This window comes from Callorhinus ursinus, unplaced genomic scaffold (genome assembly GCF_003265705.2).
Source record: "Callorhinus ursinus isolate GAN/ISIS: 27379988/994484 unplaced genomic scaffold, GSC_fseal_2.0 scaffold7, whole genome shotgun sequence".
In the NCBI taxonomy this organism is placed as follows: domain Eukaryota; kingdom Metazoa; phylum Chordata; class Mammalia; order Carnivora; family Otariidae; genus Callorhinus; species Callorhinus ursinus.
This window is the reverse complement of record NW_027397069.1, coordinates 4979125-5006914: the sequence shown is the minus strand read 5'-3', so window position 1 is coordinate 5006914 and position 27790 is coordinate 4979125. Positions and strand designations below refer to the sequence as shown.

Here is a 27790-nt window from a genome sequence, read left to right as displayed (position 1 = left end):
GAAACAAGGAACAGCGGCATGAAGCTAGCCAACAATGATAACATTTCGGTTAAGGTTTAACAGCTGCGACATCACAAAGTGCTGTGTTTGCTTTTTTAAGGAAAGTGAACAAGCAGGAATATTTATGTTATGAACTAATGAACCTAGGGAGATGGTGCTGAGGTAATCTTTGGTACTATTGTCATGGGGCAAAAGGAAAACCCAGGCAGAAATGAAAATTTTACCTTTGGGCTGACATATTGGTGTAGAAGTTGCAAAAAGTGCTTAACATCATACTCTGAGTGTTTCACCGGACCACACCACAATAAACCATCCGGCAAGTAAAATGAAAACAGTCATGGGAGCATCTGGATACCGGGGAGATTTCTAATGATTAAAAATTGTGTTAGCTCACATGAAAAAGTACTCCACATCGCTCGGCAGCAGGGAGATCCAAATCAAAACCTCAAGGAGATACCCCCTCACACCAGTCAGAATGGCTAAAATTATCAAGTCAGGAAACGACAGATGTTGGCGGGGATGTGAAGAAAGGGGAACCCTCCTACCCTGTTGGTGGGAATGCAAGCTGGTGCAGCCCCTCTGGAAGACAGTATGGAGGTTCCTCAAACAGTTGAAAATAGAGCCACCATACGATCCAGCAATTGCACTACTGGGTATTTACCCCAAAGATACAAATGTAGGGATCCGAAGGGGTACGTGCACCCCGATGTTTATAGCAGCAATGTCCACAATAGCCAAACTGTGGAAAGAGCCAAGATGTCCATCGACAGATGAATGGATAAAGAAGATGTGGTATATATACACAATGGAATATTATGCAGCCATCAAAAGGAATGAGATCTTGCCATTTGCAACGACATGGATGGAACTGGAGGGTGTTATGCTGAGTCAAATAAGTCAATCAGAGAAAGACATGTATCCTATGACCTCACTGATACGAGGAATTCTTAATCTCAGGAAACAAACTGAGGGTTGCTGGAGTGGTGGGGGGTGGGAGGGATGGGGTGGCTGGGTGATAGACATTGGGGAGGGTATGTGCTATGGTGAGTGCTGTGAATTGTGCAAGACTGTTGAATCACAGATCTGTACTTCTGAAACAAATAACGCAACATATGTTAAGAAAAAAGAAAAAGAAGATAGCACAAGGGGAAGAATGAAGGGGAGTAAGTCGGAGGGGGAGACGAACCATGAGAGACGATGGACTCTGAGGAACAAACTGAGGGTTCTAGAGGGTAGGATGGTGCGGGGATGGGTTAGCCTGCTGATGGGTATTAAAGAGGGCACAGTCTGCGTGGAGCACTGGGTGTTACACGCAAACAATGAATCATGGAACACTACATCAAAAACTAATGATGTACTGTACGGTGATTAACATAACAATAAAAAATTTAAAAAAATCTAGGAGGACACTGGGATATAATGCTGAGTACTATTATTATCTAAGATCCACTGGGTTAATTCTAAAAACATACATCTTGTATCAGTTAGACCTGAACTGCTTTGAAATACTACTTCTGCCATGTGCAAGTCTCTAGAAAAATTATTTCATCTCCCCTCATCCATAAAAATGAAAATAATACCACCGATTTCCAATGGTTGGGAGAAGTAAGAGATGTGGCATATAATGCTTCTAATCCTAGCAGACGCAGTAAAGATGTTTGATTACTTTCCTTGCTTTTTTTCCTTTAATTTGTCAGGCATGAAGCCAAGAGAAATGCTTCTATCTTGTGTAGACCTGTCCAATTTCCCATCCCTCCATTCAGGTCGGAGCCTGGCCCCAGTGAGAAGGGAGACAGCAGATGCAATCCTCACTGCACCAGGGTTGGCCTCAGCATGAAATTCTCTTCATGAAAATAGCAGCTCTCTCGTTTGCTGGAATAAGGATGAGGTAATTATTGAACCATCTAAGCCACAGGAATGATTAAGGGGCTAGTGGCATTTACTTATGCAGAAATAGTAATAGAGTTAAACAATTGTAAGTTGGACAAATGGTGAGGAGGATAAAAAGCCACGAACACATATTTAAAGGGCACAATGTAGCCAAGGCTAGGCAGGAATTATTTACCTAAACTTAAAGAGATAAAATGAGGCATGTGGAGGGATAAAAAGACATCAAGCCATGAAATTCTGACTCTTTTAAAGACCTTTTCCAAAGGGAGAAAATTGTTGCATTCTGAAGAAACCGGGCATTTGCCTACCAAACATTCAAGAGTGTCCTGAGAAAAGACACTATATTCATGTCATAGCTACTGAACTCAGTGGTTACATATGGCCCCCGATAACCTAACAAGAAGAGACAGTAGAACTCTGTCTGTGAATTTATTCGTAAACTCCAATTGCCAGCACTTCGCCATTTCTCATATCTCAAAAGCTGTTTGTCATTCCAATAGGATATTTAAAAACAAAAACAAAAACAAAAACACAAATGTAAAAAAGTTACCTTAACTTTGTCACCAGATCTCATAACTGTGTATCTACATATAATAGGTAGATACATAAGAGAATCCATTAGCATTACTTAAAACCAAATATATCTGTGAAAACATTTCATATATAGAAAATAAACTGTTAAATGCTCCTTCTTATATTTATAACTATTTCTTTGTGTATAATGCTTGAATCTGAGTGATGTTTATTATTAAGGAAATTAACCAAATATTTTAATTTGCCTATTACTTCTGGCTATGTTAGTAATTAAAGAGTTTATAAATGAGTGATTACTTAGTCACAAATCTATTATATTTGTACAGACAAAAAATTAAAAGGCTAATTCTTAGAAAGACCATTCAAATTCTGTTTTATGAAGACAAGTTGTTCAGGCCCAATACAAATATATGTGATAAAAATAATATTCTTCCCCAGTAAGGAAACATCAAACATTGCCTTCCAATGGTACCTGAGTCTCAACTGAGTACTAATAGTGTTTGGCACGGCGTCATGTTGCATGATGGCAATAGTTAATGTATTAACAATTAATCCAGACACATCATAACTATGAAAAGGTGATCATCATAAATGGTTTTGATGGAGCAAAAATGTGATTTAGAAAGAGTTCAAGAGAGAACAGGAGGAGAAAAATTGGAGATCTATCTTTCAAGGAGTTTTACTGACAAAAGACAACTGATTTAGTAGCTAGAGAAGAATGTACCATCATGAGAAGATTACTTTTTAAGATGGGATATATCACAGCATATTTATATGTTGATGAGAATAAGATGGTAGGATATGAAGATTATATGATGCAGAAGAGAGAGGGAAATTATTGGATTGATGTCCCTGAGTAGGAGAAAGGATCTATCCCTCAATTGGAGGTGGTCTTAACCTTAAATAGAAGCACTAAGAGTTCATCCCCAAGTTCAGGAGGAAAAAGAGGAGTAAATGGATAGATATTCAGATCGGCTTGTAAAAGCCAGTAGTGGAATATGTGAACACGTATTTTTTATTATTTCTATTTTCTCAAAGAAATAGAAGAAAGAACATAGTTGAGTGTGGGTTTGGGGGAGTAGGTACAAGAAGTTTAAAGAGAAAGAAGATAAGAAAATCATCCAGTCAAATAGAAATAGATTTTTTTAATGTCCTAGGGGCCCGCTTGATGTAATTGACTATGAATTTAAAGTAGGAACAACCAATGTGTATGTATGTTTTCTCTTCAGCTGAAATCAGCTGTGTTTGTGCAGGCACAAAAATAGGTTGATGGTTGGATTACCCAGTTAGTTTTACTATGTAGGTAAGGTGAACAAGAAAATAAAAGCCAGATAGTATAAGTCAATAAAATACCCAAATAACATATAACTAGACTTGAAATATTGTCTCAGAGTTAAATATTCATCTGTGTGCAATTTTTATAAAGTGCATAATACAATTTACACATGACTAAGACTTGACTACACTATGTTCTTCTGGTATCAGTAATAAGAACAAGATCCAAAAACTCATTAGACAAGAACTCTGAACCAATGTGTTAATTCAAAAGCAACATACAACACACAGTATCTAGTTTTCTAACAATCTGTAATTTTCACGATTAATTTGTGACTCTGTAACCTTAGTGATTTGTTTCAGTTTATCATGTACAATAAGGCCCATAAGGAATGTAACCAATAAACCATCTTGTTAGAAATGAGAAATGTCTAAAATATATAATCTAGGAAAATTAATAAAAAATTAATGAAAGACTTAACTTAAAATTCATTACATGCTAATGAGAGCACTCCAAATTAATCCTTTTCAGAGTTTCAGGTCACTGTTGCAATTCACCAAGGAGATAGCATCAACGAATATCACATCCAGACACTTGTTAGAAAATCAAAGCTACATCCCTACATGAAAAATGGCTTGGTGAAATATGGCACATTTTTTGTCTCTTTTGCCAAAGCCTACAAATAACTCTCTACTTCCAGGCAAGCCTTCTCACACCTTCAATTTTAAAAAGTTAGTAATACACTATTGCATGTATCCAACAACCAGATGTATACATTGAACCTCTACTATAGGACTTAACAGTAAGGTGTCTCCCATTAATGACAAGTTCAAAATGTCACGAAGAACTGCAAGTGTTGAGTAGTGAGAACAGAGGATTTAAGGACAGGCAGATTTGTTTTTGAATTCTGCTGGTGTTACTTTGCTCAGGTGTAACCCTTTTGGCAACATGCAAACTCTTTGAGCCTCAGTTTCCTTTGCTGTGAAATGCGGATGTAGCTCAACTAATTGAGATAAAGAAATAAAGTATGTGACAATCGAGAATTGGCATTTGTTAAGAGCAGGGACGCTGGTGTCAGCCTGGCAACCTGGGTTTCAGTCTCAGCCCCACTCTTTAAAGATATATGAATTTAGTCAATTAACCATTTTATTTGTTTGTTTCAGGTTCCTCATTTATAAAATGGATGGGTAGATAATATTAGTGTATCATCCATTAACGGATAATTTAGTGTATCAGTGGATAGATAACGTAATGTACCTACCATACAGATTTGTTGTGAAGACGAACGAGTACTCCATGGTACAGTGCCTGACACGGGATGCCATGTAGGCTGTTGATAAACACATTAAGTCCAGTCAATTATGGTCACTGCTATGTGCACACTGATCTCAATGGTCACTCTATGTCAGATGTAAATCTTAAGAAATACACAACTTTTCATTCATTCAACAAATGCTTGTGCAGGGTTTGTTATATGCCAGGCACTGGTGAGACACTGACTTTTAAGTGGCAGTACCCCATCATACATAACCATATGACCCTGTCATACCATAAGAGTCCTTATCAAACCTGACAGCCAAGAACTTTGAAAGCATGGGGTGAAACACATACTCCACACACACACAAATATTTCACACAATATAGCTTTATGCAAAGAGTCTTTCCCCTGAGTGACAAAGTAATAACTATCATAAAATGGTTTTTTAAAAAAGGTATCTGGATTCCTACTACCACTGTCTACTGCTATCCTCCCAGCAAACAGTAAATGGTAACATATTCATGTAATCTGAGTCTCTTAAAATGAACATTGGAATCTTTATAGGTAAAATTACTAAGTTAGTCGTTTCCTAGTCATGCCAAAACAATGTGATTGACTTTAAATAGCATCAACCTTGTGAAAATTGTCTTTTATATGTTCAAGTTTCCATTATGCTTTTGTTTTTGTGTTTTTAGCCCTTGAGTGCTAATGACAACATTTAAAAACATCATATACAAATTTATATTGCCGAAATGTCATAGTCTGTTTTGGCTAAAATTTCTCACCACTGGGGAAGAAATTAAGATAAAGTATACCTAGAAAGAAACCTGATTCCAAAAACTAAGTAGATAAATCAGATTGAAAAATATGTCACCCACCTTTTCCTTTGAATATCTGCCATTATTTTTAAGTTAAGCAAATCAAGTTTAAAAGACATCATTTCACTTTGACGAGAGAGAAGAGGAGGTTCATGTCTACTTGAAAACAATTTTCTTATAGTAACATTATATAGTATAAAACTGTTAACAGAAGAACAGAATTTGGCAGCTAAATGTAGAAGAACTACACTAATAACTCTACTAATTTGAAATAAAAAGTGAAACCTGTAACTGCTAATGGTAACCTGGTGGTGGATTTGGGGTAGAGTGGTGCTTCTGAAGTCTTGTATTATGAACTATCAAAGGAGTTCTTCACCAGACAGTATTATTTTCTCAATACATGTAAACTCAATCTATGAACCTAACTCAACCCAAAGCAAATCATCTTACTCAACCTTACATCTAACCTAAACCACTAAGTAGTCTTACACCTCTCTTGCTGTACCACTTCTCAGTTTATTGCACCACTGTGGTATCAACCATTTTCAGAAGCCTAGAGCAAATGTAGAATGTTGAAATCATAACAATTAAGGCGCCGAAAAAATGCATAAGCAAGCAAGGGTCAACTTCTTAAAAAGTCTCTAACATTGTTTTGTTTACCAATTCAGTAAAGCTCCCGTAAGAGCTCTCATTTAGGAACCCTGCATTTGACAAAATATGCTTGTTGAAAAATTAGACATTTTAGTTAAGAAAAACTATGATTTTTGTCTTGCCTTTATGCAACTAACAAATAATAAAATTCTGATTCGCAACAGGTATTATCAAAAGATAAGTAGGAAGACTCCCATGTACATGACCTTAGAAAACTAAAAAAAAAAAAAAAAAAAAAATACACTCTCCAAAGAAAAGAAGGATGATACATAGGGGGAAAAATATTCCCTTGTTTTATTTTGACCTAAACAGCCAATATAAGTAGGTGGTCTGTATTTCCACACGGCTCTGAAGCAGTAGCACAAAGGATGGTGGTCTTTTGATGACTCTTTGCTGCTGATTATTTCCTGAGAAGGTGGACACATCTTTCCTTACATTTTTCCTTTCCACCTTGTAAGAAGGAAGACCACTTTTCCTAGGATAACTGATGGGTTTCACTATCACACTGGAGCAAAGCAGTTTTGTTGATATAAGCATACATATATTTCTGCTTTTTATATTACACAATAACTCGAAAACAAATTTTAAGTAGCTCATTTTTCTTTCCTTGTTTCTTATGACATCCTGTAATTTATTTTAGATAAAATGTGCTAGTAAGAAACCCACACAACTACTGATTAAACGTACATGACACATGATACCTTGGCTCCTATGAGAGTAGCGAAAAAAAGTGAATTTCAAGAAACAATTGCATTAGTCCCACTAAAAATTTTGAAAGGTATTGTCTTACAAGCAATAAATTTTCTTGTTTTGGTTTAAAAATTAACAACGAAAATGTAACACTTTTAGGATAAAATCTTCATTATACCTCATTGCTTACAGTTTCTATTTTAGTTTTTCACTTTTTACAAAAAAAGGTGAAGATTTCAAATAAAACTATTTGCAAATAGTTGGTTTCCTTGTGCCCTCTTCTTTCTTTAGCTAAATTAAATATCTATTTTCATAAATTAGTTAAGTCTTAAAGTGAGGTTGGTTATATATATATATTATTGGTTGATTTTATATATATATATGGAGAGGAAAAATATATATTTATATATACATATATAAAGGTGTCTAGATTCCTAATATATATATAGATATAGATATAGATATAGATGGAGAGGAAAAATATATAAAAACTTGAGAAGTATATATACTTCTAAAATGGTCTATTTAGAGTACTGTGGTTCAAGAACACTCTTTTAGTGTTGGACCTGTGGACCTTCCCTATTTCACTTCAACTCAAGGGCACTGCCAAGTATCCAGGCCATGGCAGACACTCTCTCAAAATTTGAGAGTCTATGAAAGTGCAGAAAACACAGACTTTGCTCTTAATGATGGTTAATCACATGTCAGGATGGGGCACAATTAATTATTATCAGGCATAAACAATGATAGTGAGGTATAAAATGCCACAGGAGGACTATTCTTACTTCTCTGCAATAAAGGAGGACTTCCTAGAGGCAATGGCATTTCTCCAAGCTTTAAGAAATGGGGATAATTTCAACAGGTGAAGATAGAAGATAGAAGATTTCCATACACAGAGTAAAGCACAAACAAAAGAACAGGGATTTGAAAGCATGTGGCTAACTTTAGGAACTTTGAATGGTGTTTGGAGTCTTTGGAGGTAGGGAAAGTAGAGAGAGATGAATCTGGAAAGATGGGAGAGTCATGGTGCCCACACAATCCCTAAAGCCATCTAGATTCCTGTCCTTTACAAGAGGACAAAATGGTACACCTGGTACTCAACTGTGCAAAAATCACCCTTCTATGATCGGAGTGAGGGATAGGGCTCCAACCAAAAGCACATAAGTAAATACAAGCCATACTCTTTATACTAAATAAATTACTAATTAAGGAAGCATTAAAAAGGAAAAACACCGTACATTTAAGAAAGGGCTATTACTCTTCCCCCAAACACAAAATGTGGAGCTATTATTTATTCTGTTTGCCAACATGTCATGTGTATTTGAATTCACCTGTCAAAATGTAAACCTCAGCCAAAATGGACTATGAATACAAGATGACAGTATACTGTATTTCTATATCTCCTTTGCTTCTCTGAACCGTTTAAGATTTTTCCCAACTCAGGGGCTTTCATTGTCCTCCTCAGATGTTAGCTCTCAACCTGGACTTCTCAGCTTGGCCCACCCTGCATTCTTGTTCTAATTAAGGTTTCTCTCCCACCACCCCCACCCTTGCAGCCTCAGCTGTCTTCGTTCTTTATAGGACTTTGAGTTTTTTATTTTGTTCCTTTCCATATGCATTGGCTTTTACCCCATATTTGTAATCTCCATGATGGAAGGGACTTCATTTGTTCTATTCACTGCTCTACACATAACACCTGGAACAGCACCTGACATCGGAGGAAGATTCAGTAACTCTTTGTCAAATTAATGACATTCAAATATGAAGATATATAAAACTGTCATACCTAAAAGTTGTATCTTTAAATTAATAAATCAGATTTTTTAAGTTTCCTGAGGGCAGTTCCGATGCAAAGAGTGAGTTTGGAGGTAAGATAACTAAGGAAAGAAAAATATTTCCTTAAAGAGCATTTAATTAAATAATGAAATAATTATATATATATATATAGCTATATGTAATATAAAATCATATAATTAGATATCAATACATAATTTACATAATATAAAGTTTTAATATTTATTTTGCTTAAATTAGTAATAATAAATTAATGTCTGATGCTCCAGAGATATATCTATATTTTTCTTCACAAAAGAATATATTTCTTTACATATGAGAAGTATAAAGAGGATAAAAGGAAAGGTCCTGATGAAATTTCCTCTTAGCCTATCATCTGTTTGGGAAATAAGGGAGCAGAAGTGACCTCAAATGTATTTTTCTTACAGATCATTGATGCATGCGTATCATTTTGAACTCATGAATACCAAGAGAGCAGTCAGGGTTGAAAATGGTGTAACAGACTATTAGGAAGCTCAGATATCTTCCCATATCTGGAAAAAAAAAAAAAGGTATATCCCCGTCTTAAAATAGAGAAGTGTAAAGCACACCATCCTTCATTATGCAATATGAAAAAACATTTATTGTCCATATTTACAAAATAATCCACTGGTTGTATATTTAAAGAAGACACACAGTAAGTTTTAATCATTGTTTATATTAGAGTAATCTTATCTAGAAGAGAACAGGTTTATTTACTTCAAATAGATGGCAAAATCTGGAGCTCTACCTGGTGAAAACTGTGTTCTAAAAGAGAATCTGATTTTTAAAAGGGGGAGAAGCAAACACTGTAAGTCAAGATAATGTGACACTGCATGGATCAACAATGTTTAGAACAATTGAGTTGCTCTTACAAAGGTTTGCTGGATAAGGCTCTAGGCTAAAGTGGAAAATTAAAACCAATTTTTCTTAATACCTTCTACACTCATCTGAAAATATTGTCCCCAAATACTTCACCAGGAGGTATTATATTTATGCAATTAGGTATTATATTTCTATAATTTTCCTTGGAACTGCCACTCTAATTTTTCTCCAATGTTTGCCTTTTACATTTGATTCGAAGAGCAAATAATCTCCAATTTCTAATGTGACAATAAGCTATTGTCCTCTAAAAAACTATTTAGCTACAGCCTTTAAAAAAAAAACACACAAGCATTAAAACTTTTGGCCATAAATCTGCAAATGTGTAGAACACACACACTCACATAGATACACATGTATAGCGTACGCTTGTCTCCCTTGTCTTTGGAACAACAGGGTATTTAAAACAAATACAGCTGGGCACCAAGAATATAATGTGCTGGGCAAACATATACTCCTATTAATGTAAATATATTCTTCGATGTTTCCTGCCAAGCCCACATAGTTATGAAAAGCAAGCAATCCCCATTTCTCCCACAGAACACCCCACATAGTCTCAAAACAATCGCCCTTAGCAACTGGATGTGGAAGCAAGCAGAGATGAACAAAAGCAGTTGGGCTCCGGCTACTAAGTTGCCTTCTCAGACCCTGACATTTTAAAGCAGCAAAAGCAGGTCATGCTGGGCGCTAGTTGTTTCTCAAAAAATATGTATAGTAAGGCAACTATTCTAGTCTTCTGCTTGTAGTAACTGCTTGTTTTGCCTCATGTAATTCGCGAGTCCGTGAATTTAAATTGGCACATATTAGGGATGTGTACCTCGCCAAACCCCCAATTCGGGCTCATTCTTCCTTACGCTGCTCCCCTCTCCGCATCCCAAAATGTGACCCCGGGCTTCAGCGCGCTCAGTGCTGCCCGCTAAGCAGCGTTCTGGTAAATCTCAATTGAACTGTCCCTTAGTTCACACACACCCTCCACTCCTCTGACACCGGCCCCTGCGGAGGGCGCGCGGGGGTGGGGTGGGGATCACCACATTTCGCCAAGGTCTGGGAGCCAAGGAGGTTTCCAGGGGACCTGGGAGGCCAGGTGAGGCCAGACACACATTCTTGACCTCTCCATCGGACTGGAAGCAGGCACCTAAACCCCGAGGTGTTACGGAGATCTTTCTCCAGCATTCTGGAGTCAGATGCTACCCCCGGGGGAAGCCAAGACCCTCAGAGGAGAAACAGATTTTCCCCGGAAGCCAGCCCGCAGGAGACTCGGGGAGCCAGAGGCAGCCGGCGAAGAGCCGGCCAACTTGCCGGCTCCCGGCGGGGTTGAGTTTTCAGTGGCTACAGGTTGCCTGAGAGCAGGTTCCCAGCTCCCACGGGCGGGCGGAAGGCGCTCGGAGCGCTCGGAAGGGAGACTAGGGGGATGGGGGCGGGGTGGGGGGGTGGCTATTGAGAGACGGAGGAGGGAAAGGGGAGCCCGAAGAGGCCCCATGCAGGTGGGGAGATGGGAGAGGTCCGAGGGCGCGCCTCCCAACAGTGACCCACACAGACCTTGGCGCCGCAACCTGCGCTTCTTGAGGCCGAAGATGCGCACTTTGGAGAAGATATCCACCAGGTTGCCGTTGCAGAGCCCGCGGTTCTTGCTGGGGCTGCTCCGCCTCCTGCTGGCAGACGGCCGGTCCCAGTGCTGCTCCCGCGCCTGTCGCTTCTGGCGGATCAAGCCGCTGGCGATGGCCGCGGCCATGGTGGCCCGGGGAATGGGTCCGGGGAGGGAGGGGACGGAGGGAAGGGGAGCTGGGGACGCGGGAGAGGGAAGGGGCGGCGCAGACGGCGGCTCGCCCTCGAGGAGGCGGAGGCAGGAGGCCCGAGGGGTGGAGGAGAGGGGTAGGGGCGCTTAGTCCCGACTAGGACCCATCGCCCTCTCCGCGGAGCGCGGGGTCGGGCGCGCAGATGCTCCCGGGACGCGGCGGGGCGAGCCCCGGGCGCCGAGGTCGTGTCGGCCGCCTCCCGGCCGCGTCGGAGCCGGGAGTGGGGCCGGGGCTGTGGGCGCCGCCGCTCACCGCGCGCCACCGGAGCCCTGTCCGGGGCCGCCACCGCCACTCGCGCTGCCTTCAAGCCTCGCCCGCCTCCCCGGCGGGAGGGAGAGCCCGCCGCCTTCTTCCAGGGCACGGGATGGAGGGCAGGTCCCGGCCGGGTCTCGGCGCGTCCGTCCGTCCTGGGCAGACTAGGCAGGACTCAGCGTCAGGCTCGAGCTGCCCCCCGGCCGGTGCCGCCGCCGCCGCCCGCTCGCGGGTTCTGCCGGTGATTGTCAAGTGCTTTGGAAATCAGCATCTGGGGAGAGCAATCTTCTCCCCGGAGATCTCTAATCAAAACGCTTCGTTCCCACCCCACAACACCTCCCTCCCGTTCCCCTCCTATGTCTCTCTTCAGGAAGAAAGAAAGAAAGAAATTTACAAAGAGAGAGTAATGATTAAAAATATTAATAATAATAATAATAAAAAAGAAAGCTAAAATGGATTCCAGGGGGTGGGGTGCTAAGAGGCTGAGCCAAAGCAGGTGGGGTTGAAGGAATATCGGTGCGCTTTTTCTTAGGTGAAACTCGCAGGTTTCCGAGGCTTCCGCGGCTTGGCCAGGGCTTCTGAATCTTAACGTGTCTCCTGGTCCCCAGAAACTCTCGGCTGCGGTTGGAGGGCGAGGTAGTTTCCGCCCGCCCTGCTAATCCCTTCGGTGCCCAAACCCCTCCACCCCGGGGAACAAGGAGGAGGGAGGAGAGTTTGTCCCGAGGAGGGAGGCGTCTCCACTCCTCACCCGGCCCACCCAAACTTGCGGACTCCCCCTCTTGTCATTTTGAAACCATAACACGGAGCAAAAAATGAAGGAAGGAGGGGAAGGTGAGAAGCTACGCTAAGGTTGTGTGTCTGGAAAGACCCCCTTCCCAAATTCGCTCTTTAGCACTAGGAGGAGGAGATGCAAGAGGCTGTAGCAGCTACAGAACAGCAGCTGGATAGGATAATTGCCCAACCGAATACTGAAGACGGCACCGCAGAAATATCAAGGGTGGGGGAGTGTGTCACAATATTCCAGGGACAACAAAAAGCAGCCAGACAGAGGGGACACTCCAATCTGAGCGGCTGTCTTTGGCGTCCCTGGGTAGAGAAGCTCTGTCAGGGAGCAAAGCCATATGAACTGTGTCTGAAATTCAAATACAACAGCTGCTGCCTCCTCCCCCCTGACTTCCTGTCTGTGTCCTGGCAGTGTTCTGTCTTGGATAACTGAAAATATAAAGGTCCAGGAGGAAGGGAGCAAGCGGAGGGCATCCTAGGAAAGAAGGTTGAGAGAGAAACACTTCATGCTTGGGTGAATACAGATCTGTGGTTTCTAGGATACACTCCGAGTGACAGAACCAAGTGTAGACTTTTGCTCTTGTGGTTTTGTACCTTTTCCTCTTGGCCTATCATCTCTTCCCTTTAAGCTGTTTGGTTCATCATTACAGGAAGGTAGAGAAAAGAAATGCAAAAACTAGACTTCTAGCAATCTGGCGTGAAGAATGGAGGAAAGAAGATTCATTTGTTAATCGAGAGACTTTTAACAGTCACTTCTCTGGTACTGCTTTAGAGCTGGAAAGAGAGGCACACTCTGCAAGCAGTCCTGGGAACAGTTCTGAACCAAGACACACTCTCTTTGTCTCAGAATAGGCAGTTGAGTACTACAAAGACTTGTGACCCAGCAAGTGGGAGAAGCTCAGCCCAGGGTTGATTACAGAGAAGCTAGATACCTTCTGCTCCATAGAACTTATCCGCAACCTCTCCATGTAAGCAATTACTTCTTACCTGTAACTCATTGCATTTACTCCATATTTACTAGCAAGTTTCCTTTGTGGAAGACAATTTAAAGAACGTGTATAGATTTGGGTCCAGCGCAATTATCATTGGCTTTAGGATGATGTATACTGTATTTGCCATTTAAGAACATACTCTATAAGCTTATTTTCCACACCTTGCTGTGTTATTATATCTACAAAATAATCACAGTTATTAAAAGGAATAAGCAGAAGTAATTTTGCAAGAAATTTGTAATCTCTAGTAACCCAGGAGATAGTAAAAGTGAGGAAAAGGGGTGTGTTAACTATTTTGCTCTATCTCTACCACTTTATTTTCTGTTTTAATGTCTTTGTTCTTATGTTTCTACTAAGTGTGTATTTATGTTGTGTTAAAAAAAAGGAAAGGCCATTTTGCAGAAATGGCTATTTAATTATGTCTTTTTGAAAATTCACTGAAACAAATCCCAGTGAACATAAAGAGTAGCTACTCCTGCCTTCCTTTATTGATGAGAGGCCATTTGGACATTTCAGGCTTTATAGATTGGAATTTCTGAATGACTTTACAATTAAAACAAACATATTTACCTAAAGCTAGTAGTGAGTTTTTCAAAGAAGCCAAACATTAAGGATAGTGACCTCTTAAATCTACTACTACTACCCCAATCAAACATAACCTAGTTTGCCTTGCCTTTTTCAAAGAAGCCAAACATTAAGGATAGTGACCTCTTAAATCTACTACTACTACCCCAATCAAACATAACCTAGTTTTTTAATCCTATGACATATTTGGCTACTGTATTAATTTGAACAGACTGAGATTAAGCTTCTTATTATTGTAGCTGTGTTAATTCTTTTCTTTCCGGGCATTTTTCTTACAGTGCAGTCTTTTCCCCAGTTCCTCAGATTGGGTAATTGGGAGGTCGGTTTTTTGGCTCCTTCAGACCCATCCCGTCATTGTTCAACACCCTCCCGATCAGGCTTAGGTTCAGCACCGCGGACAGGAATCCTGCCCCCGGGGTAGCTCTCGCAGCAAAAGCAAAAGCAAGTTCCCCTTGAGTGTGGAGCGCTGGCTGTGAGTCTCTGATACTCTCCTCCCTTAAAAGCAGCTTTCTACCCCCCCTTTTTTTTTCCCCAAGGTGGAAAGGAAATTAATCTTCACAGCTTCCATTAATAGTAATAACACTCCTCTTAGCATCAAGCCTTTCAGCTCTTTGATAACGAGAAATACTCGTTCTTTCCTGATGCATTCCGACCCCCGGTGCAGCGCGGGGAACCGCAGATTCCTCAGACTCAGGGCGACTGTTCAGACTTGTGAATTTCACAAGCCATAAGCGGTCCTCTCTATTTTATGTGGTTTCCTGTTTTAAGGGAGCTTGGGGTGGGGGCAGCATTGGGATAATCAAGGTCCTTTAGTTTAATCCCCGTGTTTTGCTTTTACTTCCCAAAACGCTGTTTAGTTGTTTACAGAGCCAGGAGGTAAGCGAAAGAAAACTCAAGAGAGCCATCTGCTGTCTTAAGCTGTGATAAAAGTGTGTGCAAAACTAGGGTGAAATTTGTATTCACCCGTTCAGGGCGGGTGAATACAAATCCGTACCTTGCTGTAATTCAGAAAATAATCTCTCACTTGTGAGAACACCCCCCCCCCCGCGGAGTTATTCATTTCACCTTTGGCTTTGTAAAAACAAACAATAAATTACCGCCTCGGTAAAGTGGCTTCTGGCCAGCCTGTCTGGAGTCTGAACTCTGATTTCACACAGTCTTGGTTCGTTTCTTAACTCCGCTAATACCTGGTGTATAATGAGCTCCAGTAAGTTGCCTTAGTCTCTCCCAGCCTCAATTTCTTCATCCTTGAAATTGAAATGATAAGAGAATCTCCTGTTCAACTCTTGCGAGATCAAATTTAGTAAATGAATGTAAAGATTATAGTAGGGTGTCTGGCACCTCCTAGGTGCTCAAAAATGAGAGCTGTTACTACTACTATTACCACTATTATTATTATTTTCCAGATCACTCATTCCTATCTTGTAAATTCCTTTCCAATTTCCATGTTTTTTCAATATTGAAATATATGTATTCTCATGTGTATTTTTTCATGTCCTAAATGGATTCATGATAAGATTTAAAAATATTCAGAAATGTAAAAATATATTTTTTTTAATTTTGGAGAGAGAAGTTTGAGTTCAAACCTTAGTTTGTGATTGACTAAATTCGTGTACTTGGCCCTGTAAAGCCATTTCTCACCCACTGACTGATAATAAAATCATTTCCCTCTCTTGTAGAGATTAATGTTTGTGCCTATGAGAAAACAATTCTAAAACTGTAAAGAATCATAAAACATTCATTCATTGGAAGGTAATTATGCAAATATCTTCCCTGTGATTGCAGTTCTCTTGAGAATCCCATGCTCCCTTTGACCTCTCTACTTTGCATACATTGTTCCCTCTGCCTGGAATATAAGATAAAACAGTTGCTAAAACCACAATTGGAGTAAGGCAAACATAGGCTTGACTGTGTGTCTTTGAGCAATTCATTTAAGCCTAGGTGTCACTTCCCACTTCTGTCATAATAATACATTAAGGTCATTATGAGAATTACGTGATAACATTATGTAAGAAACTTAAAGCGGTGCCTGTCACATTGGAAACTCAACATATGGTAGCTCTTGGTAATAACTTAACTCTTCATCACTCCATTCTTCATCTATTCCATCTCTACAGAGATGTCTCACAGGTATCTCATGTTTAACATGGCCAAAATCAAACTCTTATTCTTCCTTCTCAAACTTGTTTTTCTCCAATCTTCCCGACCTATGGAATGACAACTCCATTCTTCTTGTTCCACAGGTCAAAAAGTTTGGCATCATGCTAATCTCATTTCTTTCTTTCATATTCCATATGTAATTCCTTAGCAAAATCTATTCAATCTGTCTTCAAGATTTATCCAAAATATTATCATTTCTTCTTCTGTATCACTATCTCCACTACTACCTACCATCATCATCTTTTGGACTATTATAAAAGCCACCTAACTGGTCCCCTGGGATCCACTTTTGCTCTTCTTTGATACGCCCTGAACATTGTGGCCAAAGTGTTGAAAATATAAATAAGATTTCATCACGTCCCTGTTAAAAATCTTACACTTCAATAGAAACAGAAGACCTCACAGTTCTTACAATGTCCCATATGATTTGTATCCACATCTGCTTTCATGTGTTCTCTGACATAATTTCTACTTCTCTTTCTTCATTCACCAGCTGCTGTTCCTCAAACACCTGGCATGCTCCTATCCTATAGCAGGATTTTTATATTCGTTTTTCCATCTGACTCTTTTACCTCTTTCAATTCTTTGTTCACATATTATCTTCTCACATGAGATCTTCTCTCACAAATCTATCTACAATTGCAACCCCTAAACATAGTCCATTCTTTCTTCCTTCCCTGTTTTGCCGTTCTACATAGCACTTACAACCTTTAAAAATTCTATGTATTTCCTTATTTATTTGGACTGTCTTGCTACTTTGAAATATATGAAGGAACATATTTGTTTCATTTGTCGACTGCCACATTATCCAGTGCTTAAAATGGTACCAGAGTAGGTACTTGACAAGTATCTGTTTACTTAAAGAATGAAGAAGTTGGATACATAGACAGATAGTTATTACCAAATAAAAAGAACAGAAAATCATGTTTAGCCTAGTCTGCTAAGGATGAATTACCCCATAGTGCTGATTTCTTTAAGCACCAAGGCATCTAAAATCTATTTGGATTAAATATAATCTCAACCCCATAAATAGGATATACAGAGAGTACTTTAGCTTTTTCTTGATGATTTAGCCTCAGTCTATGATGACATGTAGTTTGAATTCTGAATTCCAACAGGGATACCCTTGGGCCTTACTGGAAGATGTAAGACTGATTCTACTTGAATGGGAAAGAACTCTACTATTACTTTCTTTTTTTAAATTCCAGTATAATTAACATACAGTGTTATATTTCAGGTGTACAATATAGTGATCCAACAATTCTTTATATTACTCAGCGCTCATCACAATAAGTGTACTCTTAATCCCCCTACTTATTTCACCCATTCCCCTGAGTCTGGGGGTCTTTTCGTGTGTGTGTTTATCTCTTTTTTTTCTTTCTTTGTTTATTTTGTTTCTTAAATTCCACATATTGAGTGAAATCATATGATATTTGTCTTTCTCTGACTGACTTTCTTCACTTAGCATAATACACTCTAGCTCATACATACATGTTCTTGCAAATGACGAACACACTAATTTGAAAAGATATATGCACCCCTTTGCTTACTGTAGCATTATTTACAAAAACCAAGATATGGAAGAAACCCAAACATCCATCCATAGAGGAATGAATAAAGAAGGTGTGGTATACATATACAATGGAATATTACTCAGCCACAAAGAAGAATGTACTACTGATCTTTGTGACTCATCCCCCCACACCCTATTTTCTTCCTCACTTTCATGTTGCCAACTGACAATGTGCACCTTTTCAAACCTGACACATCTAATCCATTGTAAATTAGAAACACTGATGGACATATTTATCAGAAGTGTCTATAAATATAAAGTAAAGAATTCTAATGGAGGAATGCATATAAACCAGAAATAGCCTTATTCATGTTAATTTCATTATCAAAGGTGCTTTGACCTCTGAATTTTTACTATGTTCTAGGTGATTTTGTTGTGTGGGTTGCTTATGTTTCAAGTAGATAAGTTTTTGTATGGTTTACTAAAAAAAAGTACATAATTTTTGCATTTGCTTCAACTTTAAAAAAACAAAAAGGTCCAAAGAATATATTTTATGACATTGACGTCTATATTAGATGCTATTTTTCACAAAGGAACAATTTGTTTATCTTTCATTTCTGCCATTGCCATAGCAATTATTTCAACTTAACCAAATCATCAAATCTATGAAACCACTGATTTTAGGATGCATTATTTTAGATATGATAATAAAAGAAAAAAAACTTTACTAAATTATGTCATGCCATAGATTAAAAGATGTATACCAATCTCAGAGATGTTTATACATACAGTAAATTTGCATTTTATAATAAATGAAATTGGCATAATGGTACTATATAAGTCTATAAATGGGAGTCGTACTTTTATAAGCCTGTTGTACTCTGTATTTTGTTTAAACACCACACATCTTCCAGTTAAAAAAGACTGTAAATGCTTCAGAGTACCTGTAGCCTAAAACATCTTTGGTTCATTATTGTTATCCTTTGTGGAATTTTCTCTGTTTCCCAGTGTGTCTGAATTGGAGGGATAGATAGGGTTGAAAAAAAATATTCTCCAAACATTTCCTGGTTACTTATTGATCATCTGTATACAGTGAGTGATGTACTCCATTTTGTAACCTGGCTTCCTTTGTGAATTATCACTTTTGAACATTTTAACTATCTCCTAAATTAAGGATAAAATATGAAGATCCAACATTTTTTCACAAATAAATGATTGTAAACTAATTTGAGACGAGCTGAAGTGGGGTTAAAAAGGATATATAGGCATTCATGTTTTCATCCTTTTCTTCCTGGATAAATGGGTTCCATTTGAAAATATGGAAGATAATTCTGGTAGTGTTGTCAATACTGATGTCCCTCTTCCTTTTTTACTCATTTGGAAGAACATCAAAAAGTAATGTTAAGATGCACTTGGGACATACTTTCAGCTAGTTAATTAAGATTGAATACCTATCTACTCATTACAGTTCAAGTTCAAAATCATTTTTTTCCTCTATTGACTTTTATTTTAGATTTAAAGGACAATCTAAGTGAATGTTAAAGCATTTTAAATTAAATTTTCAAGAAATAAGTGATTGTGTTAATGTTACAACAATCTTGTTGATGTATTTTGCTGGATACATTTATTTCTAGTAGGCGACAGATTTCCATCTATTAAAAAAAACCTGGAAGGAATTTTATTGTTACTTAATATTTTGATTCAATAAAGAAAAAGTGAAAACTATTGGTACCAAAAACTTGTGAAAATTCTTTCCTATAGAAGCAATACCAGATTGATACTAGCAGATGGCTTAACTTTACAAATCTAGAGTATTTTTTAAATCGGACTAATACACTGGAAAAAAATATTCTCAGTGGCTTCCAGCCTTCTATATTAAAATAAACCCAAGGGTCATCTGGGTGGCTCAGTCGTTAAGTGTCTGCCTTCGGCTCAGGTCATGATCCCAGGGTCCTGGGATCAAGCCCCATGTCGGGCTCCCTGCTCTGTGGGAAGCCTGCTTCTCCCTCTCCCACTCCCCCTGCTTGTGTTCCCTCTCTCACTGTCTCTCTCTGTCAAATAAATAAATAAAATCTTAAAAAATAAAATAAAATAGAATAAACCCGAAATGTGCAGAGCATTCATTTCAGAGCTATGAATATTGATGTCTCTTTCCTTACTCTAAATCAGTAGTGGGAGATGATAATAACACTAATTTTAATGATAATAACACTAATTCAACTGATATCAGTTCATTGGTTTTTTAAAAGACAAATATCTTAACAGAAAAAATACTAGTCAATGTCCAAAAAAATTGAGAAATAAACATTCATTTATAATCTCAATGCAAAGATTCTGTGTACACACACATATATATAATTTTACCTATATTTGACATGGTAAACAATATCTATTCAATGATTATTAGAATGGCCAGTTTCATAGCAATTAATTACTCTAGACTGATTATGTTCTTTGTATTTGGTATATATAGGGTTAAACACATATATAAACATGTGTGTCTGCACACACACGTATGCACACACACACACATGCACACATGCATATGTGCCAAAACACATAACTAAATTCCTCACTCTGGCAAAAGTAATGACGAAGCATTAGTGATTTCCAAAGGAAAGGGACTTGCAAATTCTAAGGGTCAAATTCAACACTTTAGATAGCTATTTTTGTTACCACCTTAAGAGTGTGCAATACTACTTTTGAATTTTTCTCAATAATGGTTAAGTGGGAATTAGGAATAGATTATAGATTTTAGTCATAATTCTTTACATGTAAAATAAGACTATGTCTCTCTCAACTTATAAAACACCTAAATAATATGTGTTTAATAGTCTGTGATAAGCTTTAGTATTTTTGTTGTTGGTGGTGGTGGTGGCAAGGGACCCGTGCCTGAAGAGCACGGCTAAAGCCTGAAGAGCTTTAGCGTTTATTGGAGTGTCCTGATCTCCATTTAATAGAAGAGAAAATTAAGGCCCCAAGATGTTAAATGATTCATGTGTTCACACTGCTAGGAAGTAGAGGAGTCAGATCCTAAGCTCCTGCTTTTTCTATCAGACTATGTCCACCTAGCACTCAGTTATTTAGTGTAACTAGCTGTCACAGCACCAAGTCTAGAATGGGGACTTATATGGGATTCAAGGACTCCCAGCAGTTTCGTGGATGGATTTTGTGTTATCTGTGATTCCCCTGAATTTATACTAAAGGGAAAATGATGGTGTGCTGATGGATGTTTATGTACACTGACTCACAGTGTTTATCCAATTCTTTAAAGAGATCTCTATCCAACGCAAGAATAAGAACCACAAGTGTGGAAGGAGGCAAAAAAAAAAAAAAAAAGAGCACTTAACACCCAATACTAGGTTTCCTGACTATAAAAGTTATACATCCTCTTTAAGAAATAATTGCAATATAAAAATAAATGATAAATAAAAACCAACCCTAATCCCAACATTAAAATTTTTGGTTTATTTTTTCCAGTTTTTAAAAAAATCATTTTACGTGAAAATTTGCTACCTATTTTTGGCACAGTTTAGTGACTAAGAAGATACGATTGAGGTAAAAGCCAGTGTATCAAAACATACAGTTTAATTATATGACCTGGAAGTCCATCAGAAACTACTATATGCTATACACATCCGAAAACCTTTTACAACTCAGAAATCACTTTCTTTTAGTCTCGTTCTACATGTCCTAAACTCTGGGACCAATTGTTGCGTTAGTGGTCAGAGTTTTAGAAAGTCTAGCCAAATACCTTAAGACTTAGAGTTCTGGAAAAGTTGATATTAATCCACCTCTGATATTATAATCTACTTCTAAAAGACGCATGTGAAAATAATTTCCAAAGTGCAATGCACCTAGGAAATGTTATTATAAATTGATGCCATATTCTTGAACTTAGTGCTACCTTGTATATAGAAACTAAAAAATTAAATCCTTAAATTATTCCCCTGAATCTCCCTGAATAACCTGAAAGTTTCCTGTTGTTTCTGTAAAAAACCACCACAAACTCAGTTCCTGAAAACAACACAGATTTTTTTCACTCACAGCTCTAGAGTTAGGAAGTCTCAACTCAGTCTCACTGGGTTCAAGTCAAGAGGGCTGCAACACTGGTTTCTTCTGGGAGCTCTGAGGAAAGAGTCTGAATGCTGGCTTTTTTATCTTGTGGAGGCCCACTCCATTCCATGATTCACACTGCTCTCCTTGCATCATTCCACCCTCTTGCTTCTTGTCACATCTCCTGCTATTGATTCTGATCTTCCTGTCTCCCTCCTATAAAGAGGACAGTGGGCCCACCCAGATAAGCTGGGATTAGCTCTCTATCTCAAAATCTTTAATTTAACCACATTTGCAAAGTCCCTTTTACTATGCAAATTAACAGAGCCACCAGTTGCATGACTTAGGACTTAGATATCTTCGGGGGCTATTATTCAGTCTACCAAACCTACCCGATATCTAAAGCAACATGGAAATAGAGCCCTGCCTAGCACTTGACAATCACCCACCCAACCCCACTACTATGAACTAGAGTCTCACAGGAAGGTAAAGTGAGTGACTGTCATTCTGCTCCAGAACGACAGTTTTTAAATTACAGTCCTGCTTCCTACATACATACATAGGTACTTAAATACCAGCTGCTTGCTTGATTGAATTTCTAACTACTGTCTGCTTCTGTATCTCTGTTGCTTTACTCCCTACTCAGAATAATGTCTTATCATTGGCCAGGCTTCTCTGATACCACCTGCTTACCTGAATTTCTTATGACTTCAATTATTGCATCTTTCAGGAAAAAAAAATGTACAGCATTTCTCAGCAGTTGTGGAAACAGAGCCACTGTGCTCCCCTGTGGGTCATGGGGACGCATTTTCTGAGTCCCACATAATCCATGAAAAATTTAATTTCTTGAGTTTGTATCATGCCTTTCATGAGATTTAGGGCCATGGTTAGAGCTGAATTAAACTAAGGCCAGACACGTGATGCTCTACAGGATGAGATTTGGAGCCTAAGGCTATCACCAAATGAAGGAAATAGATTCTGAAAGTCTTTTTTTTCCCCATTCCATTTTCATTTTTATGTAGCTGTAGGGGTGGGTGGTAGATAATTGCTATTTCCTTTTAGAAATTTAGACTAGCTCCTTAGGTAGGAATTTGCCTTACCCGTAGATTTGACACTGACTACAAATGAAAGGTATCCTTCAAGCCAGAGATTTTTAAAGGAGTCAAATATTTCCCTGAACTTGATGTAGACAAAGGAAAAGGAAATCTCAGAAAAAAGGATAATTTCAGGCAGAACACTGTGGAGAATTTTAAGTAAACAAATTTTAGAGCCCTGGTCTCTAAATTTCTCTTTGCTCACTCCTTCCCCCCTTTTGCCCTACATTGTCACTCACTTTACCTTCCTGTGAGACCCTCTGAGCTTTGGAACTGGTCTCCAGAGATGAGGTACACAATGGTTGCAAGAAGTCTTTGGCTGTGAGTCAAAAATAGTAGCTATTCTACTTTGCAGGTTTCATATTTTCATACATAATTGGAAACACCTACACATATCAGTAAACGGATCTCTCCCTGATGGGCAGGGATAAACTGTCCAAACGGAATTATTTTTCCCCCCAGATGCAGACAGCTGGGCTAAGGGGAACACAGCTCTGGCCACACTCCCGGGCCAGTGTTCATCTCTCCATAAAATAGGCTTAGAGATCCTCTCAAGAGATTTTGTTACAGCAGCACAAGTTGCAGATTAGTTTATGCCAGACATTATGGACTATAAAAAAGGAGGTGGCAATTTAACATATTTTTATACTATAAAGTCTCGATTTTAGCCCTTGGTGCCCTACTGCAAGAGTCAGAGCCGGTATTCAAATGTTGCTTTCTACTTCTCAGGTCTGCTTTGGCTGAAATAAACCAGGTGTCCTAACTCTCTGACATTTGACGTAGCTTCCGTTTCATGACTCTAAAGTGCCCCTGACCTTCCGTCAGTAAATTCATGCCCACCCATCATGGGGATAAAAGCTACAGCAGAGGGAGTATAGTCAACGTTACTGTAATAATGTCGTCTGGTGACAGATGGTAGCTACACTTGTGGTCAAATCACTATGCTGTACACTGGAAACTAAGTAACATCGTGTGTCAACTATATGCTTCAACAGGAAAAAAAAAAAGTTCCTGCCTACAGCTCCCAGCTTCTCAAACTTCAGGGAGGATCTCTTGGCTCCTAAGCACTCCCAACCGTCCCAGTGCAGAGCCCCTGACTTCAGAGCCTTGCACACGCCCACACACCACAGGTACTGGATCAGTGTTAGTCTAAGGGAGGAAGAGAATAAGGAAGGAATAGTCTTGGGTTCTAGATTTTTGGTCCCATTCCTCCATGGGACACCCCCATGAGGAAGTACACATGAAGCACTAAAAGAGGCCTGAGAGATCAAGGCCTGTAGAGGTCCTCAGCTCTCTTAATTTTTGCTAATCTCAACAAATGGAAAATCACTATATGTGCCTCAGAATCATATCTTATTTCTCGGTTCTAATCATTTATGGATTTGAACTGCAATCTTAATTTGTTATGTCACATCCTTATTTCCCACCTTTAAAAAAAGTTAGAACAAGGAATAACTTTAGAGATGATCTAATTTAATAACCACATTTCACTAAGCAATAAACTCAGGCCCAAGGAGGTTAATTAATTTACTAAATTAAACAATGAGTTATTTAATAAGCTAACTGGAAGCAGCGCCAGACCTGGACTCCACACCTCCTGATGTCTTGTGCAAGGAAGGGCCTCTCTCTTACACCTCACTACTTCTTCCAAGAGCTTGGCTTCACTGGAGAAAAGTGCCCATCACACTGTCCCCATAGCACTTCTAGAACACAGCTAGCCTCTCTCCCTTTGTGCTAAGCAACAGCCCATTATTTTTTCTGTGCAGCTACATGTATGATTCCTAAATAACCTGAGCTGTCTATGAATTGCAGTTGACCCTTGGACAATGTGGGGGTTGGAGTGCTGACTCCCCATACAGTCGAAAATCTGCATATAACTTCTGACTCTCCTCAAACTTAACTACTAAAAACCTACTGTTGACTGACATCTTACCAATAACATAGCAGCCGATTAACACATACTGTGTATGTCATATGTATTATATATGAAGTATTCTTACAATAAAGTAAGTTAGAGAAAAGAAAATGTTATTAGGAAAATCATAAGGAAAAAATACGTTTATAGGTCTGTACTGTCTTTATATATATATATAAAAAAAAATCCACATGTAAGTGGACCCATGCAGTTCAAACCGGTATTGTGCAAAGGTCAACGGTATTATATCTGACATTTGCAAAATAAACTCTTGTTAGTCAATACATACATAAAAAGATAATTTTTATAAAGGTATATGTCTTTGTTTACATGATAACCTACATTTGTGCATCCATTCATTAATTCACCTTATTCACAAATCTACTGAGTACTAATTCTCCATCACTGTGCTTGACCCAGGATTCAGACATTAGTAAAAAGTGAGTCTACTCTCAAGCAGCTCAGAGTATAAGGGAAGATGGCTGCATATGTATGTGGCACCCAGTGTTACAGATGCTGTGTGTAAAGCTCGTGCAAGAAGAATGGGAAAAAAAGTCAGTTCTACCTGTGTGAAGGTAGGGAAGGGTCTCTTGAAAACAGTAACTCTGAGTTTTATTTATTTATCTTCTTAAAGATTTTATTTATTTATTTGACAGAGAGAGAGAGACAGCGAGAGAGGGAACACAAGCAGGGGGAGCAGGAGAGGGAGAAGCAGGCTTCCCGCCGAGCAGGGAGCCCGATGCGGGGCTCGATGCGGGGCTCGATCCCAGGACCTGAGATTGTGACCCGAGCCGAAGGCGGATGCTTAACGACTGAGCCACCCAGGCGCCCTTAACACTGAGTTTTAAAAGATGGAGGTATTCATCAGATAGATGAGGGGGAGCATGGCGATTCCAGAGAAAAGATGTCAAATGAGAAAAACCTCAAGTTAAGACAGCTTAATGTGTGAAGGCAGGTGCAACAGTTGTGTGCATCCGAAGCACCCCATCCGAGTTGGAAGGAGGGGTACAAAAAGCCTCAGCTGGTGACCATGTGAGGAGTCACATGTCATTTAGAGAAATTTGCAGCAGCTGTAGAACCAGCTGAGGAAATAAATATTGTAGAATAAGTCACAGAAAAATGCTTTTCCATATAGGCTTCTAATAGGATCCATGGATTTACCTGGTTATTTTCATGCCATCTCACTATCCTCGCACTGAGCTTTCTCCATACTTTTCTGTTCATCTGAGAGGGAGGGTCGTTGGAGTTAAAATATACACAACATATTCTGTGTGTGGGATATGTGTCATTCAACACATATGTGTACACGCATGGAAACGGACTGAAGTATAAATAGGGCTTATCAGTGTGTGGAGAGTTATAGCTATTTATTTATCTTTATTCTTTGTCCCCCACCCAATTTTTCAAGGAGCATGTGCTGCCTTCATAATCATAAAAGGTTGACATTTTTTAACTGCGATGTTGATTTAGAAGAAATAGGAGGACAACACATATATAAAAAAGAAAGTCTTTGTGTTTAGCTGTGGACATCCGTCGTCTGATTAGATTCCTCTACGTTTCAGACAATCCCGTTTCTCCCTTTAACAGGAGAGCATCTTCTATTTATGTGGTATCCAAAGCCTTGCATTTCGATTTCTTAAACCTCAAATTTTTTCCCTTTCCCTTCCTGCTTGCTGAGATGTCAAATATCACTGTTCCAATAAGATCATCCTAAACAAACAAATAAAAAGAGGAAAAAATAACATATTTTTCCTTGAAAAGTCAAGGTTGCTATCTTTAAGACAGTCTTCAATGTGGCTTTTAAGGATATGAGTAATATAATTTATGGGGTGAGAGTATTTACAAGGTCTGGTGTCATAAAGAGCAAATTTAATTTCCTGCAATAAAGCATTGCTTTTTTATGGCCATACCGTGGCTCCTGGATAAACAGACCTGATTTTATTTATAGCACACTCATGTCCCCATGTTCCAGTATTAATGCTATACCGATAAACACTGAAATAATCTCTGTCCCCGGGACACTTGTGTCTCATGATGCTCTCTGTGTGGTTATACAATCACATAGATTCTTTTTATTTTATCTGGGAGGGATGTAGTCACTTGCAAACTTTTCTCCATCAACTTTCCTGGCTAGTTGGTGTCAACAGTTCAATTTTATTTTCTTCACAGAAGTAAATTATTTAACACTGTGACAGTCCCTGTGCATTCGGTTTAGATTCACACACAGAGACACACAGAAATGTAAATAAATATTGTGGGCGCCTGGGTGGCTCAGTTGGTTAAGCGACTGCCTTCGGCTCAGGTCATGATCCTGGAGTCCCGGGATCGAGTCCCGCATCGGGCTCCCTGCTCAGCAGGGAGTCTGCTTCTCCCTCTGACCCTCCCCCCTCTCACGTGCTTTCTCTCTCTCATTCTCTTTGTCTCAAATAAATAAATAAAATCTTTAAAAAAAAAATATTGTTAAGCACTCTGGGTCTGTCAAGGAAAATAAAACTAACTGCTTTCACAGAGAGTTCCAGAGACTAGTTTGTTAAATTCCCATTTACTCTTCTGCTCAGAATTTCCTAGGAAGAGGCCTTATAATCATCTAGTCCTATTTCTTTCTCACAATCCTTCCAAGAGGTTGTGTGATTTCCATTTGAACTCTCCAACGACTAGGACTCAACAGTTCAAGAGGTACCTCTCCATTTTCAGATGCCTTGAATTTTAGAATGCCCTTCTCAGGATTGGGCCCAAAGCCCAATTCTGTATTGCCCACTGGAACGAAATCTGGTTCCCTCTCTCCCATGACAATCTTTAAGTATTTTATCACAACACAAGCCACCCGTATTTC

The 27790-nt window shown here is 39.1% G+C and overlaps 1 protein-coding gene across 5 annotated transcripts in view; it reads right to left on the bottom strand.

Moving 5' to 3' along the window:
• Positions 1-27790, bottom strand: part of FGF14 (fibroblast growth factor 14) — a 608954-nt gene that overhangs the window by 169502 nt on the left and 411662 nt on the right. The window contains exon 1 of one of the 5 annotated variants that reach the window (XM_025874528.2): positions 11351-12502. The exons of the other annotated variants lie outside the window; for them this stretch is intronic. Coding sequence (XP_025730313.1) covers positions 11351-11543 — 193 coding nt within the window. The 5' untranslated portion in view covers positions 11544-12502. Of the gene's footprint in view, positions 1-11350; positions 12503-27790 lie in introns of those variants that run through there. 5 annotated transcript variants of the gene reach the window in all.